This window comes from Phalaenopsis equestris, unplaced genomic scaffold (genome assembly GCF_001263595.1).
Source record: "Phalaenopsis equestris unplaced genomic scaffold, ASM126359v1 Scaffold000276, whole genome shotgun sequence".
Classification (NCBI taxonomy): domain Eukaryota; kingdom Viridiplantae; phylum Streptophyta; class Magnoliopsida; order Asparagales; family Orchidaceae; genus Phalaenopsis; species Phalaenopsis equestris.
Window position 1 is genome coordinate 47,250 of NW_018164718.1, and position 20,754 is coordinate 68,003.

Consider the following 20,754-nt stretch of genomic DNA (forward strand, 5'->3'; position numbering starts at 1 on the left):
CAGGAAGTTGATCGACTTCTTAAATGATGCAAGCGTACCATATGGTTGAAACTATAAAACAAAAATAATAGATTGTATGCATTTATCAGGTAGATGTGAGTATGGATTTTGTGCATATATCAACAAAAAATTGCTCATTTGAACTCGCGTCATAAAACTCATTAAACTTCTTAAATTGATTTTTTTTATTTTCAAGAAATCATTCGTTAGCATGGGTTCCCAAAACCTATTACATCCAATCGTGATATGCATTTCCAAAATTATTTCTAGAACTCTATGACTCTAAAATTCAGTCTAGCTCCAATTTCAGAGATTTTTTCAACCCATAACAAGGGTTATTTCAACATACTTGATTTTTAGTTCAAATTTCAATAAAATTCTACATATTGATTCATGTTGATAATCTACACCAATACTTCTGAAGTCGGTAGAGTGGTAGAAGTTTAAGAAATATTCACGGTGGCTACGGTCTTGGAGTGATTAATGAAAAAGATAGAATCATTTTAGATTTTGCTTTATAATATGATTTTATTATTACTAATACTTTATTCCAGAAAAGAAATGAGAATATTATTACTTATAAGAATGAATCTAATAAAACACAAATTGATTATTTTCTTATGTAAGCTCATTCTAAGTGAGGAGTTAAATATCCAACATCGATTATTGGTTCTAGATTTTTTAAAATGAAGAATTTTAAAATAAAGAATACTATGACTCATCATCGTAGAATTAGAAGGGGAATCTAAAAGACAAATAAAATTATTTTTATGAATAAAATTCAAGATTTTAAATTTTGGGATATTCGTGAAGAAGAAAATGTTATATGGGATAAAGTAACAAACACTATTAAACAACTAACAAAAGATAAACTTGAAGAATCAAAAGAAAAAAATTTTATAAATAAAAATAGCCGGTGGTGGAATCATAATGCGCAAGAAAAGATAAATAATTATGTTATAAAAATTGATTTAATGGTAAAAATTTGGAGAACTGGAAAAAATATCAAACATTCCGCAAATAGTATAAAAGAACAATTTGTGACGCTAAAAATTTTGCTTTTAGTGATCTTTATAATAGAGTACTTTGGTCCCCATTTTTAGGAATAAAGGAGATGCATGCAAATTATAGAGGAATTAAGTTGATGTGTCCTACTCTAAAATTATGGGAGAGGGTAATTGAAAATAGGTTAAGACGCATTGCAAAGATTTATCATAATCAATTTGGGTTTATGCCGGACAAGTATACTATGGAAGCTATACATTTATTGAGAGGTTTGATGGAGAAATTCAGAGATAATAAGGAGGATCTACATTTGATTTTTAATGATTTAGAAAAAGATGATTTAGAAAAATTAGAAAAAGCTTACGATAAGGTTCCAAGAGAAATCCTTTGGAAAGTTCTTGAGAAAAAAGGTGATAATATGACTCATTTAAATCATTAAAGATATGTTTAATAGAGTTGTTATTTGTGTTCGAACTGAAGGAGTATTGACCAAATATTTCCTATCATATTTCCAATTCCTGTTGGATTACATCAAGGATCGGCTTTAAGTCCATCCTATTCATGTTGGATTACATCAGGGATCAACTTTAAGTCCATATCATTTTGCTTTCTTTATGGATGGTCTTATTGGACATTTACAAGAGGATATTTACAAGAGGATATACCTTGGTGTATGTTTTTTGCTAATGAAATCCTCTCGTGGATAAGACGAAAGAAAAAGCCCAGGAAAAACTTGAACTATAGAGGTCAACATGGTCTAAAGGCCTTCATTTGAGTAGAACTAAAATTGAATACATAGAATGTAATTTTAGTAGTAATAGCTCCAGTGACAAAAGTGTAACTTTGGATGATCAAATTATTAAAAGGTCTGAACAATTTAGATATCTTGGGTCTGTTGTTCAAAGCGATGGTGATATAGATGGAGATGTTAATGGTAGAATTCAAGTTGGTTGGTTGAAGTGGAGGAATGCTTAGACTGAAAGGAAAACTTTATAAGGTGGTGGTGAGACATACGATGCTCTATGCCACTAAATCTTGGCCTTTAAAAGAGACGCATAATACTAAGTTAAGTGTTGCCGAGATGAGAATGATTAGGTGGATGAGTGGCTTTACACATAGAGACAAAACGTGAAATGCGTGAAATGAATATATCTGTGATAATGAATATATCTGTGATAGGGTTGGTGTAGCTCCAGTAATGGATAAAATTAGCGAGAGACGTCTTAGATGGTTTGGCCACATTAAACGTCGACCATCGATGATCCAATTATGAGAGTAAATGTTTAAGATTCGACTTAAGTTAAGAAAGACAGAGGTAGACCCTGATCCAATTATGAGAGTAAATGTTTTAGATTCGACTTAAGTTAAGAAAGGCAGAGGTAGACCTAGTATAGTTTATTAAAACTAAATGAAAGTACAACACTAAATAGGAAGCAATGGAGAAAAAGGATTCTTGCAGCCAACCCCACGTAGTGGGATTAAGGCTTTGTTGTTAGTATAATGCAATTTTAAAATCCATTGCTTAAGAAGCATATAAAATTATACAATCATGACAAAAACACATGCCTCGCAATTGGAGAGAAAGTTTCAGCATTGTTGTATGTCTAATCTAGAGCTTATTCTTATGTAAACTCTTTTGTTGTATGTCTAACTTTAAATCTTGGCTATTATAACAATTCTTTCTTCTGGCACAACCTTATGTAGCTAATAATCTGTTGTATGTCTAACTTTAAATCTTGCCTATTATAACAATTCTATCTTTCTTCTGGCACAACCTTATGTAGCTAATAATCTTTTTGTTTGTTTGCATGTCTACCAATTCCCAAGTGCAATTCTTCATGAAGGAGATATCTTCTTTCATAGCTTATTTTCATTCAACCTTTTTTTTTTGGCACTCTCCATTAATTATTTATAGGAAGTAGAACCAGTTCATCACCAAATAGAAAACTAACAACAAACATATTAGAAATGATAGTTGCTTATGGTGCTTGAACCATACATTTATGGTTTGTCCTCACAAAAACATATGTTCTTTACATATCTCCAATGATTTGTTGTCTAGACTATTCAAAATCAGCCCTGGTTGATTCTTAATCATTTCTTTCAAAAATTCAAAGATGCTTTTGACTGCACCATCTGAAATGACAATTTATAGTTTGCACAATAGTCTTGCTTTCAGCCTGGTTCTAATTTCCAAACACCGCAAATTATACCTTATTCTATTCTCACGATATCCAGTAAAATTACATTTTAGAGCCCATGATTCTAAATTTGGTATACCCTAGTTTGAGAAGGTTAAGTAATTAGGTGTCTGGGCGGTCATGTTGAAGGAGGTAGAGCTGTTGCAACGTCCTCGGATTGGAGGGCTTCAACTTCCGACACTTTTCTTCTTGATGGCATGACTATGGTATATGTTTATAAGGTGAAAAAGGGTGTATTGGGTGGATTTAGGGTGCAAATAAACTATTTAAGATTCCTGATTTTGAAAATAAGGTAGGAGGAATTAGGGTTTAGTCAAAACTTGGCTATGGTTTAGTGGGCTTAAGTTTGGGAGGTAAACAGGGTGCATGGGGCAGATTTAGGGTGAAAAAAAATAAGGGTTCTAGATTTGAAAATCAGCAAGGGGGGATTAAGGCTAAGTTAAGATTTGGCTATGGTTTGGTAGAGGTTTGAGAAGATTTTGGTAACTCTCTGATGAAACTATGTTAGGCTAGCTCGGATATCAAATGATATAAGAAGACAGGGTAGAAGAAGATTAAGCAAAAATAACCAAGAAAGCAATCTGAGACAAGAAAAAGAATCAACAGAATAAAAATGAGATGCACTAATCAAAGAAAATATACAAAATACAAGAGTTTCATGCTCTCGCAACCGATCGGGATACATAAATCACCACCTGTAGATTTAATGAACAAAGGAGACGAGTTATGTCACCACCAACAACGAAAGAATACAGTTGTCACCACCCAACGACGAGGCTACACTCGTCCCCATCAAGAAACCACAAAGGGAGCACAGGTCCTTACAATACTCAATTGAAACAAAAAGAACCCTAAAAGATTCCCTAAAAAAACATGATCCTGTTGTAGCATTTAGTTACCCAGTTTGTTAAGGCTAACTACCATGAGATGGCTCTCCTTTTAACTATATACTATCCTTGACAAGATTCAAAATTTATTTGAATTTCAGTTGAATTTAGCAAAGCCATTACTTCCAACACAGCCAAAGAATCCTTTCCATGAAATGTAGCATCAACAAGACTTTCATATGTACATTATAATGAATTTAGAAGAATTATTGTTTGATCTTCACCTTTTATTCTAATACCTATGATTTTCAACTCGAGAACAATTACAAACATATACCTGCTTATTCAATAATTCAGAGACATCCTTTAGCAATGAATACAATCTATTATTGAGATATATATGATTGGCTAAAGAATTATTGAGGTACAATCTATACGTCTTCTCTGTCTATGATTGTTATTTCACCTGCTACTTCTTAAAGTACCACATCACCGAGACATTGTAGAACTGCATTGTGAGCGTTGTTCAGCACCTCCACATAATCTTTATTTTACTTTCAAGTTTACCTGCTAAAGTCATGTCAAAGCTTTGTTACACAAAAATGCCTTAGTACTTCAGCCTACAAAGGCTAAAATAATTGAATCAAATGAACTTCTTCTCTTAAGCTTGGTCATCCACAACTACTTGATTCTTTATCCTCCTTCCCCAAACTTCTTGATCAAGTTCGGATGCCACTTGTTGATCCCAAACAACTGCGCTATCTATTATCAAAGATTAACTACAAAAAATTCGCAAGACAACTCGCCTCCAACACTAATTCCTCAATTCTACACAGGCAGAAAACCTTCAGGCTATTCTATTGCTGCCTTCAATGCATTCACTAAGCCCATGTTTAAAATTGTGCAGTACAAGCGCCTCCCGCAGACAAAAATTTGTGTATGCCCTTCTTTTTCTTTTTATAAAATTTAAAAATAATATCAATTTACCTCACTATCAACCCCCAAGCCTCACAAACCAGATAACAAGAAATAAAAAGAGAGAATATCCATAAAAAATTAAGTAATTGATTTTCTAAAAATGAAGATGAGTGGGAGATTATAGTAATAAATGAGAATGAGGGGAAGGAGAGAGAAATTCATTATCTCGATAATTCTTCTGAAAACTCACTCTGTGAAAAGAATAATGTGGAATACTGAGTTTAAAAATTCTAATGTGGATAACTACTCATATTCATACTTAAGTGGGAATAATTTATACGAGAGAAATACTTATATTGAACTTATTTTGATTGTTATGCTATGATATTTTATTTTATTTTATTTTGTACATTCTAGCTTAATTTTGTATGAACTATTTTATTTTATGATTTGATGATAAAATGTTTGTGTTAATTATTAATTTGCATAAATTATTAATTTTTATTTTGTTAGAATATTGATATTACTTTTTAATGTGTTAATATGTCAGGATGTAAATATATTAATCCTTATTTCACACTTTAAATTTTATATAATGCTCATCGTTTTACGTAATTTATTGAATTTAAAGTTAAAGTCTCAAAAAGCCTTAAGGCTTATGTCTCGCCTAGCATCTCAATATACAATTGCGCGATTTAAAAGCTTGCACCAAGCCTTATTGTCCTTCTACTATAGACGTAATGTGCCTTGGTGCATATTTTGTCTACCTCTTCTTAGATAAGTATTTTTTCCTCTTAGTCTTCACAAAAATAACACAGATATAAAATTGCACGATTTAAAAGCTTGCACCAAGCCTCATTGTCCTTCTACTATAGACGTAATGTGCCTTGATGCATATTCTGTCTACCTCTTCTTAGATAAGCATTGTTTCCTCTTAGTCTTCACAAAAATAACACAGATATACATTGACTCCCTCTTCACAACATGATGTTCGCCTAGAGACGTACTCCCATGTTCCTCCACCAAGCACATAGTGCTTCGCCAGAACTGGCCCCAATAAGAAAAGGAAATAAAGGAAAAAGAGAAAAAATAGAGAATGGAGAAAAAAGATATGGGAAGAATGGAAATTCAACAAGGGATAATGGTGATTTTATGATGATGCCTCGATAATATTATGTAAATTAGAAATTCCACACTTAGCCCCACAAAAAATTGAAATTGACATTTCTCCATTTTAGTCACACACACACACTAAGGCAGGAGCTAGCAGGGCATGTAAAATGGCTGAACTCGCAGCTACAGGATCTTCATATTACAGAACGGCCTGCGTCGAACCAAAAACCTTCCTTTTCAGCTGTTTTCATTTGTTTTTCCTTTACAGTGTTTCCCGCCCTTTTTTTAATGTTTTGATTTAGCTTAATTCCTTATTCCTTATGAGGGAGCTCCTATATATTTGGTGTTTTGGTTGTTTGGGGTGAGTTTTATGTGTTTTTTTCCAGGTTAGCCATCAGCGTCTAAAGTTTTCTCTTCTAGAGCTGTATCCAAGGGTCGAGTGATGCTCTGGCTTTATATTGCTCCCGATGTGGTGATTTATCCTTTCCCGACCTTTCTGCCTCCCTCCCGCTTCTCTACCATTCCTCCCTCCTTGTTGCAGCTGCCTAGAAACAGCTTTTGTTGTTGTTTCAAAAGTAAGGTCCAAGATAGTTAACTTATTTATGGAAATAACAAATCTTTTAGGAGAGTAATGAATATATCCGTGAATAGGTTGGAATAGCTCCAGTGAAAAACAAGATTAGAGAAAGTCACTTTAGACGGTTTGATCATTTTAAACATCAACCATCCACTACCCTATTAGGAGAGTAGATGTTTTGGATTTGACTTGGCCATTTTGAAGAAAAAAATTATCTTATTTTATTAGAATTAAATGAAAATATGACACTCAATAGGTAGAGAAAAAGGATTCATGTAGCCGACCTCACCTAGTGAGATAAAGACTTGTTGTTGGTGTCATACATGCCACAACAATTCTATGCTTAAAATAATTAGCAAGTAATCAAAAAATTCTGTGAAATTACATGCAGCAGATTATATGAATATGCAAAGTGAGTTATAAATATATATATATATATATATATATTTAAATCATAATATGTAAAATTCAAGCACAGATTCATCTCACAAATACATATGATCATAGAGGGCATAGACGTTAGGAAAAACTATGATAAAAGACAGAAATAATCAAAAATTCAACAAACAATAAGCACTGCTCACAGAAGGCTAAGCGTGAATAAGCATTCAATACAATATAAAATAGATTGAACACACCTCCTCAATGACTGAAAGATATTTACTCCTTTCCTCTGACATTCGAAGGAGTCGAGACTGTAGTTCTCGAGCTTCAGTTGATAAGATTGACCGCTCACCATACACTTGGCCGGATTGCTGCCGACAATTAAATAGCATTAGCTTTCCCTTACACCACAGTGTCAAGCAGTTGGGAACAAGAAAAAAAAAGGGGGAGTACGTGTACAACCATATCATTTTCATCCTTAGATTTTTTCACAATCTGTTGGAGTTCCTCCACCTTACAAAGAGCATGATGACCAGCAACAGAAGCCTCCTCTTTAGCTAACTCAGCCTTCTCTTCAAAAAGCTCAACTTCACGCATCATGCTCACCATAGAATCAAAGGAAGACACCAGAGATTCCTGCACCATTAGTTTTTCAGAGAAAATATAGACAGAACAACTATCATGCATTCACTAATAATGATCACATCCGAAACTATACATGGATGGCAAATTACAAACTCCAAATAAGTGGAATTTCTATACCAGATGCATGACCACAGTGAACACACGGAATTACCTCGCATGGAGTAAGTAATTCAAATGATAATATAGGTGAGCGGTTACAATCAAAAGGAATTTCATTAAACAGCTAACGATGTAGTTTTTCTAACTGCATATGGCAGTCCGATATTTCCAAGGAAAACAGTTCCGTAAGCAAGTATGAGAACATTTCGTGTTTGCTGCCCCAATACAGTATCAAATAACAATTTTTTTATAGAGAAAATGATAACAAATAACGGCTACTTCCATAAAGGGATGTCAAAAGGAATTTCATTAAACAGCTAAAGATGTAGTTTTTCTAACTGCATATGGCAGTCCAATATTTCCAAGGAAAACAGCTCCGTAAGCAAGTATGAGAACATTCCGTGTTTGCTGCCCCAATACAGTATCAAATAACAAATTTTTTATAGAGAAAATGATAACAAATAACGGCTACTTCCATAAAGGGATGCATTTATGTACCCCTCATTTGGATTACAAAATTTTCCATGAAAATGTTCATAGTACATAATTCACACTAAGCACAAGCGCTTCCAAATTTAGGTCATCCTTAAGACTTGAGCAATTACCTATTTATTGGAAAAAACGGATCATGCGATTCCTTAATTTTCATGGAGAACCAAAAAGCATAGAATATCAAATTGCAGAGTATGTTGAACTTGTACTTAATATAGCACTTCCATTCAGCATTTTCCACACACAATGAAAGAAATGACTCTATGGAGAATAAAGGACCTACAGTTTCCATGATGAGAAATTTAGTGTCTGGGCCGCAAATGGAAACAGTGCTCAAGTTGCCTCTATGTATTTTGATGATCCCAAATCTGTTCAAGTGACGAAAACAGCTGCTCTACAAATGCAAAAAATGAGGCTGCAAGCACTAACCCCATCCCTAAACATGCATCAAGTAAATATAGGAATTGATGACATTAAAATCCTTCCATGCATAAAGAATTAACGTATTAACAGGAAGCAATTTGATATATGTAACAAGGCTTAAAGAAATTTTTTATTTATTTAATAAGTTCAAAAACTGTTTTATCTAAGTTGCCTATGCCAACTAAGACATGACATTGGGATCCTAATAAAGAACGTGTCAACTTCCAGACTACAGCTAAATCACCTCTTGAAGAAGATAAAAGCAGTTGCATGGAGTCCCGGCCAATACGGCAACAATCAAAATGAATGGGCAACTGGCTGAGAAGCACATACTAGCAAGCATAAAAAAGCTAAACCCTTCTTATTCCAAGAATTAGCGGAGTTTGTCAGCATAGATTGGTATGTTAAACACTGAGGAATCACTCGTTTGTTATCTATGGCATCCTCATCAAAGAAAGTTAGCTTACCATCCAAGATGTTGCAAGGAGCCCAAAAAAGTACCTACTATGCTCAAGATTTGTTCAAGGCATTATTTGTAAGTGAGATGACAATACACACAAATCACTGGCTACTATAATATTTGCAAACTCAATGTTGGCATTCATTTTTAATGCCATGCAAACTGGACATCTTTCCGAGTGATAAGAGATCACACCGCATTCTTACATAATATCCTATGAATCAAGGAATCCATAGAGCCTTCACTGGGCATATCTTACACCAGATTAAGGGGTTTGTCCCATTCTGATCCCGCTCGGAAGCGACTACCGTTGGTTGGTATCGGTCCCTCAATACAGGTCGAGCCCGACGACCATTCTGGTGTCTAAGGTACTTACCTCAGTAATTTAGAACTTCTCGTAGCTCAAACAAGCCATAAAATAACCTTGACGGGTGTCCGGAAGGTCAAAAGGGCCTAAGGGCCCAGCGTGACCATGCCTAGAACTGGAGTGACCACGCCTGCCAGACATAATTATGTCAGCTCTCGAGCGTGGCTAAGCCCAAATCGTAGTCTTGATGCTTTTTAACTAGCATGACTGAGCCCATCTTCGGGTGTGACCACACCAGTTCACCTGATTCGCGTTCCGATATGACCACTTCAATTCGACTAATCACCTTGGTCTGATTAATCGATCAATTATGTTTGATTTTCACCACGTTCCGATCAACCACCCACTTTGATCTAATCGACTGTCAAGGTTCGATAAACCACCCACATTGGTTTGATCGACCGCCAATGCGATAGGCCAATCACTTTGGTCGGGTCGGCCACTCCAGTCCGACCAACCCTCTTTGGCCATAGCACCTTATCAACCGTCTCGATCAACCTAAGGGTCAATGGACCAACCTCACTTGCATGTCATATTTGATGCATGTGTTTTCGCATTGCTTGCATGAAATTGTTAATTGCTTAAGCTCATATTTATATGTGCATAAAAAAATGAATTTTCGAATGGTATGTAATATGTTTATTACTATTGCATGAAAAAGAAATCAAATTCCCCTTAGGCATATGATTGCATGTGGGGTCTCCTTGAGCACCAACACTAGTGGTATTACCGCACATATGCCACCATATGTGTGCGGCTCAACACTTACAAATCTTTGATGAGTGATGACTAATAATGCTAGCCCGTCGGTGTATAAATTTCCTAAACGGAGAGCACGTCGCCTCATCTCTCATGTCATCACACTTGAATGTTATAAGCATTGCATGTTGTGTGCTCAATTCGGGTTACCCTTTAAAGTTCATGAACCCACTGAGTGCACAAGGTGTGCCCACTCGATCGTGTTATATAGCATGATTGCATGAGCATCAACTTTTGTGTCTTGATAGAAAATTAAACTCGTTGGGTGAGTGACTTTGCGTTGAATGCGATGTTTTAACGAGCATTGCCTTCCGGGTAAATTTCAGTGAACAATGTGAGATTGCATTAGGATCAACACAAATATGATTGTGTTAATTGCTAAAAACGCATGGCATGCGTTTGTTTATCTTATTTTTATTGTTTATCGTAAAACACCAGACCGCTTCTTTAATAAATGCAGCCGCGGGATTAACCCTGTGGCCCGTGAACTTACCTTCAAGGTTTACCTGCTTACCCTTCTTGCTAGATCCCGTTTAGGTAACGGCTCGCTCTCCTCTCTCACTCGAGTGCTCCTCGTTCGCCTTTCACCACCTCCCCATTCGGACCTCAGTTACTGTCTGTTGTAAGTTTTTCGATCGAATGCCTTTCTGAATCTATCAAATCTGTGAAGATTTTTCAATGGAATGGTAGATTCTCTTTGCGGTTTACTTTCTCACGTGTTTTTCTGGTTATTTGATAAGTTGGAGAAAGGTTTTGATGGAGCTTTTATGTGGTTGTGTGGGGGTTGTGATGGGACTAGGTGTTGTGTTGTGGTTGGTTGTGGTGTGTGCTCTTTGTTTAAGGTTGTGAGCATCTCTACGATTGGTATGTGGCTGTAATAGAGTTGCTTTCTGCATTTGATAGGAGTTGCTTTGTGCCTATGATGGGGGTTATTTTCTGGCTATGATGGGGGGTGGTATGAGGCTGTGATAGTGGGTGGTTTCTGCCTGATTGGTGGTTGTCTTGGAACTGGGTTGTAGGTTTATGGAGATTGTGATGGAGCTGTGTTTTGTGTTGTGGTTGAATGTGTTGTGTGCTCTGTGTTTAGAGTTGTGTGCTTCTTTATGGCTAGGGTTGTGGCTGTGATGGGGGGTGGTTTGTGGCTGTGTGGATAATTTATTGGTTAGTAGCATGTGGAGGCTTGTTGTGCTTGACTTGGGTTTGTGGGTTGGTAGTGGATGAGTGTGTGTGTGTGTGTGTGTTGGTGGCTCTAGAGGCTGTGTTAGTGGTTGTGGGCAATGAGATTGTTGATGGCTTTAAAGGATATGTTGGTGGCTATGGGTGTTGCCCTTGTTGGTGGCATGTGGATGTTGTGTTGATGGATGTAATGTGTGGTTTTTGGTGGCATGTTGAGACTTGTGTTGGACTAGCGTCTGTGAGTTAGTAGTGGATGTGAGTGTGTGTGTGTTGGTAGCTCTGGATGTTGTGTTGTGTGTGTGTCGGTAGCTCTGGAGGTTGTGTTGGTTGCGTGTGTTGAGCTTGTTGATTGTTGTGGAGGTTGTGTTGGTGGTTGTGAATGTGTGTGTGGGGGTGTGGGTTGGTGGATATTGGTGTGTGTTTGGTGGGGGATGGTGGTTGGGGGAGGTGTGGGTGCTTCTGGCTAGTGGTGCTGTCTCTTTTCTGTTTGACCTAAAAAATTTTATTTTTCATTCTCTTTATTAGTATCGTAATGGTAAAAACCAAAGAAGTCGCCTCATCAGCAATGTGGGATAAGGAAGTCACAATAATATTTTGCAACCTTTTAAAAACAAATTGAGCTTGAAAATAAACCTACCACCTACTTTAACAAATAAGGGTGACAAAATATTAGGAAAAAGTTCAATGAAATGGCAGGAATGGACTATGATTGGTTAAAATTTAAAAACAAGTGAAATCATATAAAAAATTACTAGAAATTATGGAAGGAACTAAAATCGGGATCCACAGACTTGGGTTGGAATCCAATCAAATGGACTATTGATACTTCTGAGTGGTGGACTGAGAAATTGGATGTAATGACCAAACCCCTCAAGACTTGTTTTTCCATTCTTTAACCCTCAAATTTGTTTTTAGCAAAAAAATTTCCGGTATGTTGACGCCCCCAAGTGAGCAAGGGTTTGCAAGCATACCAGAGGATTTGGAGACTGAGCAGGTAAGTGGGTCAGGTAAATGACCCAACCTAAACCAGGAGTTGGAGCCCACATGTCAGTTAAAGCGGCCAAAGGTGGAGAAAAGGAAAAAAAGAGCCGGTTTCATTAAAAACAAAGTAACAAAATTGATGGAAGCGTGCACAATTTAGGCTGGTACCTCATAGGACACCTCCATAGATGACTTTCTTCAAGTTCTGCAAATATATCTTGAAGTTATGTCTGATAAGCCGCTCTATCTGAAATCCTTGAAGTTGCTAAAGGATTCGACCCGCAGATAGATATTCATGAAGTTGCCCCCGAACTTCGGGTCGACTATGTAAGTTTTTTTATGGACAATTGATTTTGTGGAGTTTTTGTTTGGTGGCTTTGGTTTTTTTTTCTGTTTGTTTCATGGGTTACTTGATTTGGATGTTTTCCTTTCTAGCACGAATAATCAATATGTTGTTGTGTAATTATTTATGCTCATTGTAATATGTCTGCAGTTTTTATATGTTTTTGCAAACATTGTCTGATTCGCACTTATTACCTGAACAAAATACTTCTCTAAGATGAATTCACATCGACTGAGCCTTACAAGGACAGTCACAACGGTTATGATTTTTTTGTAATAATATTACAACACCTACGTTGATCGAACTCTCTGCATGACATTGAGTTATATTAGTGATAAATGGGTCAGTAAGCTACTATAAAGACACCCCACAAGATTCAGTAACATGTTTCGTATGATAAAACCCATTTTTTTAATATGCTCAATGAACTACATAGTCACCATAGACTCCACCGCTCTTACGGCTCTTCAAGAATGACAATAGATATATTAGCAATAACTCTCTACATTTTATCACAGAATGAATCAATTAGAAAAGCGATAGAGCGATTTCAATATTCATCGGAGACAATAAGTAGGTATTTCTCAATTGGTTTGAAAACTCGCATACATTGAATGGTGTAGATCACTAACATAAAATGTGATGATTGTATGTGACTTTTATCATTGTTTTACCTTTGTGATTGTTGGTTGGGAAGACAGTGCGCATGATAGTCATATTTTTGCTTATGCGACAAAAAACCAAACACTTCCCTCACCCACCTCCAGGTTCGATAAGTTATATCACATTCATTTTTTTCAATAGTTTATTACTAATTATGTTGGATATCTCTTACAGAGGATGTATCTGAAGTTGTTTCTAGATACGAAATATCACATTCCAGATTTCAAGAGATCCAGCGGTGGTCCTTGTGGCAGAAAGAATTTTTTTAACAAAATGCCTTCCTTACACAACGTAACTGAAAAAACGGTTCAAGCGAGGAAGAAGAAATGGGTCATGTTGCATCATATGCCGACTTACTTCTTTCCAAAACAAATGTAGATTTTAGTAGCCACAATGGCGCTCCGCAACTACATTCAACGACATCATTCTAGGTCGGATATAGACTTCACCCTGGCTAACGATGATCACATGCAGGTCCCGCTAGAAGCATTTGAATTTCATGTAGGGCAATGTATACCATAGCCAGAAGTGGAATCACAGAATAGCTTACACCCGTGATGGCGAAAGTGCCGCAGAAATGGACGAACTGAGAGAGCGGAAAATTGACATCTCTTGCTCATTTTATAAACTCTATGTTTATTTTGTCACTTGTAATATGAATATTTTTTGTTTTGCAATTTTGACGTGTTTGACAATATTTTATTTTCAGTTGAGTTTTATTTTATTTTATTTTTTTTTTGCTTGTGAGATCCATGATGAGACTGTTGACCTTATGGGTTTTTCTGGATAGTCTCTTGATTGTTGTTAGTTAATGTTATATGTGAATTTTAATAAAGGTAGCCAAATTCTACTCTTCTTTTCAATGCATCAGTTTATGAGATTTGCTTGAATGATCTTTTTTGGTGATATGCACATATGACACATATAAGATTAATTTTAAGTGGGCTAAAAGCAAAAAAAAAAAACATTTCTTTATAGGGTCTACTGTCTTCTTGTAGTGACATATTCGTTGGTTGGTAAACTAAGTTCTCTGAGATCTCATGCATGCAAAAAACTATAATTTATTACTTCTTTCAATAATTTCAACTTCTTTTATAACTAATGGATTCTCTTTGTAATCATTCAGGAAAGATGAGCTCTAGGATTTCAAGGACCTTTCGCATGTGTTCTGCCACTGAGGACTACAGACTTCCCTATTGACGTTACGTTGGACACATAGCTACAAGAGAAAGTTCTACAGGTGCCTGCAGTAGGCAGACGATCCAAAAAATTGAGTTCTTGTGGGTAGACAATCCGGCAAATTCCACTGCCAATATTGATCGGGTTGGATGGTATCCCTGAAAGACGATATAGCTGGTGACAAACGTCGTCTCAATTTTAAAATTAATATTATCATGTTTTTAAATGTAAACACTTTTTTTATTTTTTAGTACACTTGATACCCACTGTTATGTGATATGTGTATCTTAATTTTTTTTTTGTTCTGAAGTGACTTTTTGCTTCTCAAATATCAAATATATTGTAATGACAGTTTTGTAGTAAACAGCATTATCACAAAGGGGCGGAATGATAATTTATCCACAAGCAGTTGCGAATCAGTTGTTTTCCAACAGCACAAACCAAACAGTCAACCAACATCGGACCAACTTCGGATCAGTTGCTGATAAGAACTTATCTAGATCAACTTCCTATCTGCGGATTGCAGCTGCCCCAAACAGGCCATTGGTCTTCTTATCTTCGTTTTCCAACATTAAACTCTTAAGAAAGGTGTGAGGGAAGATCTTGGAGAGATTATTTGGGATAAATTTTTCATCTCCTTTGGAAAGAGAGAGCTTCATCCCATTTGGAAGAAGAAAAGATTAATCAAGCTTAATCTCTTTTGGAAGAGGAGAACTTCATCCCAATAAAGGAGCAACAAACAAGCAAAGAGAACACTACATTAAACTTCACGAAAGTGAAAATCCCTAAAAACTAAATGTAAGTTCATTCCTAAAGCCCCTTAGTTCTGGATGTTAGAGATTTAAGGACTTGACCTTGTGTTAGAGGAAAAACCCCGTAAGTTAGGAGAGTTTCATTGAAAGTTCCTACGAATTTCAAGCACTCACTCTAAGCCCTAGCAAAAAAACTCAATCGTTTGAAAACCTAGAATGCAAAAGCCATGTCCGCAAAGGAATGGGTTAGAGCCATCTTGGCATAAAGAACAAGAAAAACCTTTGATTCTCGTTCCATAGATCGCAAAAGCCATATCCGCAAAGAAAAACCTTAGTTTTCATGAAGGTTTTCTATCCGTGGAAATTTTCTTTGTGCTTGTCTAAAAATTAGAGGTAGGCCCTTCGTTATGCTGTGTAACGGACGGTAACTATGACTTTACTAACCCCTAGATTCTATGTGAGAATGCTAGAATGAATCTAATTTTCTATTGAACACATTTGATTTTATTTGCTTGCATGACACTTTGCATATGACCACTTCGATTCGACCGGTCGCCCCTGTCTGATTGACTGATCAATTAGGTTTGAATGTCACCAAGGTCCGATCGACCACATACTTTGATTTGATCGGCTGTCAAGGTCCGATAAATCACCCACTTTGGTTTGAACGACCGCCAAGGCTCTATAGGCCAATCACTCCGGTCTGACCAACCCCCTTTGGCCATAGCACCCGGTCAACCGTCTCGGTCAACCTAAAGGTTAATTGACCAACTTCACTTGCATGCCATATTTGATGCATGTGTTTTTGCATTGCTTGCATGACATTGCTAATTGCATAAGCTCATACTTGTATGTGCATAAAATATGAATTTTTAAATGATATGTAATATGTTAAATACTACTGCATGAAAAAGAAATAAAATTCGTCTTTGGCATATGCTTGCATGTGGTCTCCTTGAACAACAACATTATGATGTTACCGCACATATATGTGCGTGGTTCAATACTTGCAAATTTTTTATGAGTGTGCTTAACAATGCTAGCCAGTCAGTGTATAAATCTCTTATATGGAGAGCATGATGTCTCATTTCTTATGGCAAGTCGAGACTTTTTTTTGGCTCATGTATTTTTAGTCCTTAGGAAGTCTATATCGTAAATAAGATACGGGCATGGGTTTCAAAACGCTAGACACACCGAAACACGTCACAAGTGCCAGGAGCAGCTTCTCGTGTCTCGTACCTGAAGTCTGAATTTATATTCAGGTATAAAATTAAGATGTGTATTGAGTCGGAGTTCTAAATGTCTTTATAATTTAAAAAAAAAAACTCTAATTTCACAACTTAGCTATAATATTTTTAGTTGAAAATTATTCAATCACTCCATTATTTGTAACATTCCATTTGATTTTTTTTTTTTTTTTTTTTGGTAATTTGCAAGACCACATTTATTTAATCCTTTGACTTATAGAGCTGGCATTGATCATTCTCATCCTCCAAAACTTATTGATAAACATATTATTGACATGGCTTAGAATGAAAGAACAAGAGAAACATGAACTTGTTCAATTAAATTAAAAAAATACTTAAATCATTTTTCTATGCTTTAAAATTTGATGATCATATGTAATTTTTTGTGTAAAATTGATAGAGATATAAAAGATTGTCTTCAGATTGTCTTATGGTTATACATGAAAGTATTAATATAATTCTTCAATCTCATATCAATATGTTAGTAAATGACTGAACGTTTTCTAATTAAAGCTACTAAAATCATAAAAGATAAAAGACATTAAAATTAACATAATTTTAAATTCTCGGTGTGAAAATATTCCAAGTTAAAAAATGTAAACAAACTTTTTAGAAATTTGCATGGACCATGAGATGCCCAAGTAATTGAGTTATGGAAGAAAAAGATTTATCTGAATATTTTAGATTTTCATTGTGGCTCGCACATTGCACATAAGCATAAAATTTGTCAGCTAATTAAAAATGGCTTCAACAAAAAGAGCAAAAATAAATAGCTTTAAAAATGTAAGATTTTAACGATAGTAATGTAGAATCTCTAAATGTGGATGAGATTGTTCTTAGGACCAAGAAGTGAAATGCTTCCTTGAAGCAAAAATATATATCATTAAAAAAAACAAGGAAAGGACAAAAATTACCAAAAAAAAAAACTCTTATCATTTAGTTTGGTAGCAAAAAAAAACAGGATTATATAAAATAAATAGGGCAAGATTCTTAAAAATATTTTTAAAGAAAAGCAAATTAACCACCCATCGTAATTTCTATCGGGCCATCAAAAACAGGCCAAATGACTAGTGAAGGTCTTCCATCATCTACTACTATTCATATCACTGAAATCAAAAAACATGCTTCGAAGCGCGTCTCGAGGTGCGAAGTGACAGAAGTTTGTGTCAAAATGCAACTGTCTGGAGCTCGAACGCAAAGTGTGCACTCACGTGAGGCACGCATCAAGGAGTAGTAAATCGAGCCAAGTAGCAGTAAATGAGTCGGGTTTTGATTAATAGTATAAACCACACACTCACAATTTTTACTTGGCCAACGCAAACTAGCAAACAACAGCAGGGAGTGATACCATAGGAAACCCAAACCACAATGAAAACAGAACCCAGCGATTTAATTCCCTCTCAACCAAGCTTTTAGGTACTGTTTAGTTCATATTTTCCTCTCACCAAGCTCACAAGGACGTAGCCCCATTGACAAGCCCGAGAGACGTAGCAATTTTCTGCAAGTGTTGACCCAAAACTCACAATAATTTCTTCTTATCAAGCACACAGAGATGTATTTTCATTTACAGGCTTGCAGTGAAATAGCTCCATCAACGTCTTCAACTTGACAATAGAAATGTTCAAAAGTATATATATTTTTTTAAAGATTGCATTTCTTAGATATTTTTCAACTCAAATTTAACATATATTATTCTATAAAAATACTAAATGATTTGAAAAAAATATTTAAAAAATAAAGTTGATCAAAATTTGATCCGAATATTCTTACAAATTAAATATTTTTTTTCTTAAATCGACCACATGTTATAAATCTATCATTAAATTATTTTTTTATTAATTTTGTTGTCTCAAATTAAATATTATTTTCTAGATATGACTTTTTATTGTTAATGTCTACATGAATTGTGTGTGTGTGTGTCAATTACTATATAATTTTAAATTATGCATTAAATTTAAAATTTGACAGTTCAGCTCATATTTATAATTAAAAATTTATTTATACATTCAGAAAAATTATATCATACTTATAATTAAAAATTTATTTATACATGCAAAAAATTGTCTATTAGTGCGATCCGTGTTTTGAAATATCATGCAAAATATTAAAAATTTATTCATACATGCAAAATATTAAAAATTTATTCATACATGCAAAATATTAAAAATTTATTCATACATGCAAAATATTAAAAATTTATTCATACATGCAAAATATTAAAAATTTATTCATACATGCAAAATATTAAAAATTTATTCATACATGCAAAATATCATATATTTATTTTTTATTGTTAATGTCTACATCAACGGAGCAGCTTATTAGTGTGGTCTGCGTTTTGAAAATGCCGACCAAACTTTTGCTTCGCGTGTGTTCATCGCGGTCCGAAATCGCCCGACGCCCTTTTTTTCCATTACTCAAGGCCGCGCTATAGACCCCGCTTTCTGCGTTTAGTTCGAGCTTATTACCCTCCAGCCCTTGCCATCTCTCGATCTCCCGTCCCCGAGCCCGTCCAAATCTTCGCCCTTCTCCTTCTCCTCTCCGATCACGTCCCTGCTCTTCCTCTTCCGCCTAAGCGACAATCAATCTAAACGCTTATCTACCAATACGCCTGACCACGACACCGCACCGGCAGGGGACAATCCGTCGAGCTCCACTTTTGTGGTTAATCCCCCAAAAAAGAGCGACACAACTACCAAATTGAAACAGCAGCGGAGTGGATTAGTTGGTCGTCTGTTGAGGGGATCTTCGGTGGAGGGAATGACAACTATGAGAAGTCGTTGAGTTACCTCTCTAAGGAGGAGGCGTTTGTCCATGCCTGGATGAAGCGAAGGGCTCTAACGTCTCACAGAATAAGGAGGAATGTTATCTTCTTCTCTTTTGTTCTTGAGGTGCGCGCAGGTATTTTCTAATTTTCAATTTTTTGGTGTAGTTTGCTCGATATGGGGATCAATTGGTGCTTTTTGTTAGCTTACTTTTTGTTTTTATCAACCTTTGTGAATGTCTTTGGGTCAAATTTGTAGATGGTATTTGTTAAACCAATTACAGGTTCTCCTCTATTTACTTCCTGTCGTGACTGCTTGTTAACTTTAAGAACAATTTAAGCACAATGAAGATTCTTTAAAATTGTATTTAAAAACTCTCCTAGTCTTTAAGGTCTCTTGTATGTGAAAAATTGCTATTAGGAATTGCACCAGCTTAGCAATTCTTTTTTTCTTTTCAGTTTCGCAGTTGACGCTTCTTGTATCATGGAGCAACTATATCGTCAATAAATTACTTTTTAGGATGCTTCTGTTTTATCTATTATTATCCTCATACTGTTCTGTTGCAAACAGCATCACTAAACAGAGGCAGAATAATCATTTATCCAGTAACAGCTGCAAATAAGTTGTTCTGAATATGCTCCCTCAAACAACAAGTTAGTTTATCCTGATAATCTGCAAATTATCAGATTGTCAAGATAATCTGTTTATCAGCAGATTATAAATAATCTGCAGCTGCCCCAAACAGACCCTAAAACACAATAAAAGATCCAATTTGAAAATATACGAAATTAAAATATAAGTCTAGCACTCTTTATCATATATGTATTTATAATGGTAAGAAGAAAAATGGAGGTATATCTTCAGGCAATGAATATCTTATTAATCCTTCCAATTCATCTAAAAATATTAATAACCCTAAAATGTACATTCGAATATAAAAGATGGATTCTTGGCTTACCAAGGAGTAAAAAATTCCAAATAGAATTTATATATGAAATACAATAAAAAGTTTGATATAAACGGATAAATAAATATTCAGCAACCCTTGTACAATGATAAAAAAACACTTGAATGAAGTTCTGGATTAAAAAGTATAAATATATCTAAACTAAAAATTCAATACATCATTTTCGATTTAAAAAACCTGAATAAGAATTTAAATTATGAAAAGAAAAGAGAAAAATGTGAATAAAAATACTAGGGTTTAGAAACCTAAACCCCTAACAGAACTACACAATACATTTCTAGGTAGTTTTATCAACAAAAAAAAAATCTATTTCAATACAGTGAAGTTAAGAAAATTTGATATTGAGGCAATTGCAAGATTAGGTCGAAGGACAAAACCAGCCTCTTTTTTTAAAGAGAGGGGGGTTGGTGG

At 35.3% G+C, this 20,754-nt stretch overlaps 1 protein-coding gene across 1 annotated transcript in view; it reads right to left on the reverse strand.

Annotated features, from left to right (window-relative positions):
- Positions 1-3,760: 3,760 nt before the first annotated feature.
- LOC110024846 overlaps positions 3,761-20,754 on the reverse strand; it is a 24,804-nt gene continuing 7,810 nt past the window's right edge. Inside the window, exons 5-7 of the mRNA XM_020725021.1 lie at positions 7,488-7,661; positions 7,280-7,396; positions 3,761-3,787 (exon numbers count right to left, since the gene is read on the reverse strand). Coding sequence (XP_020580680.1) covers positions 3,761-3,787; positions 7,280-7,396; positions 7,488-7,661 — 318 coding nt within the window. The remainder of the gene's footprint in view (positions 3,788-7,279; positions 7,397-7,487; positions 7,662-20,754) is intronic.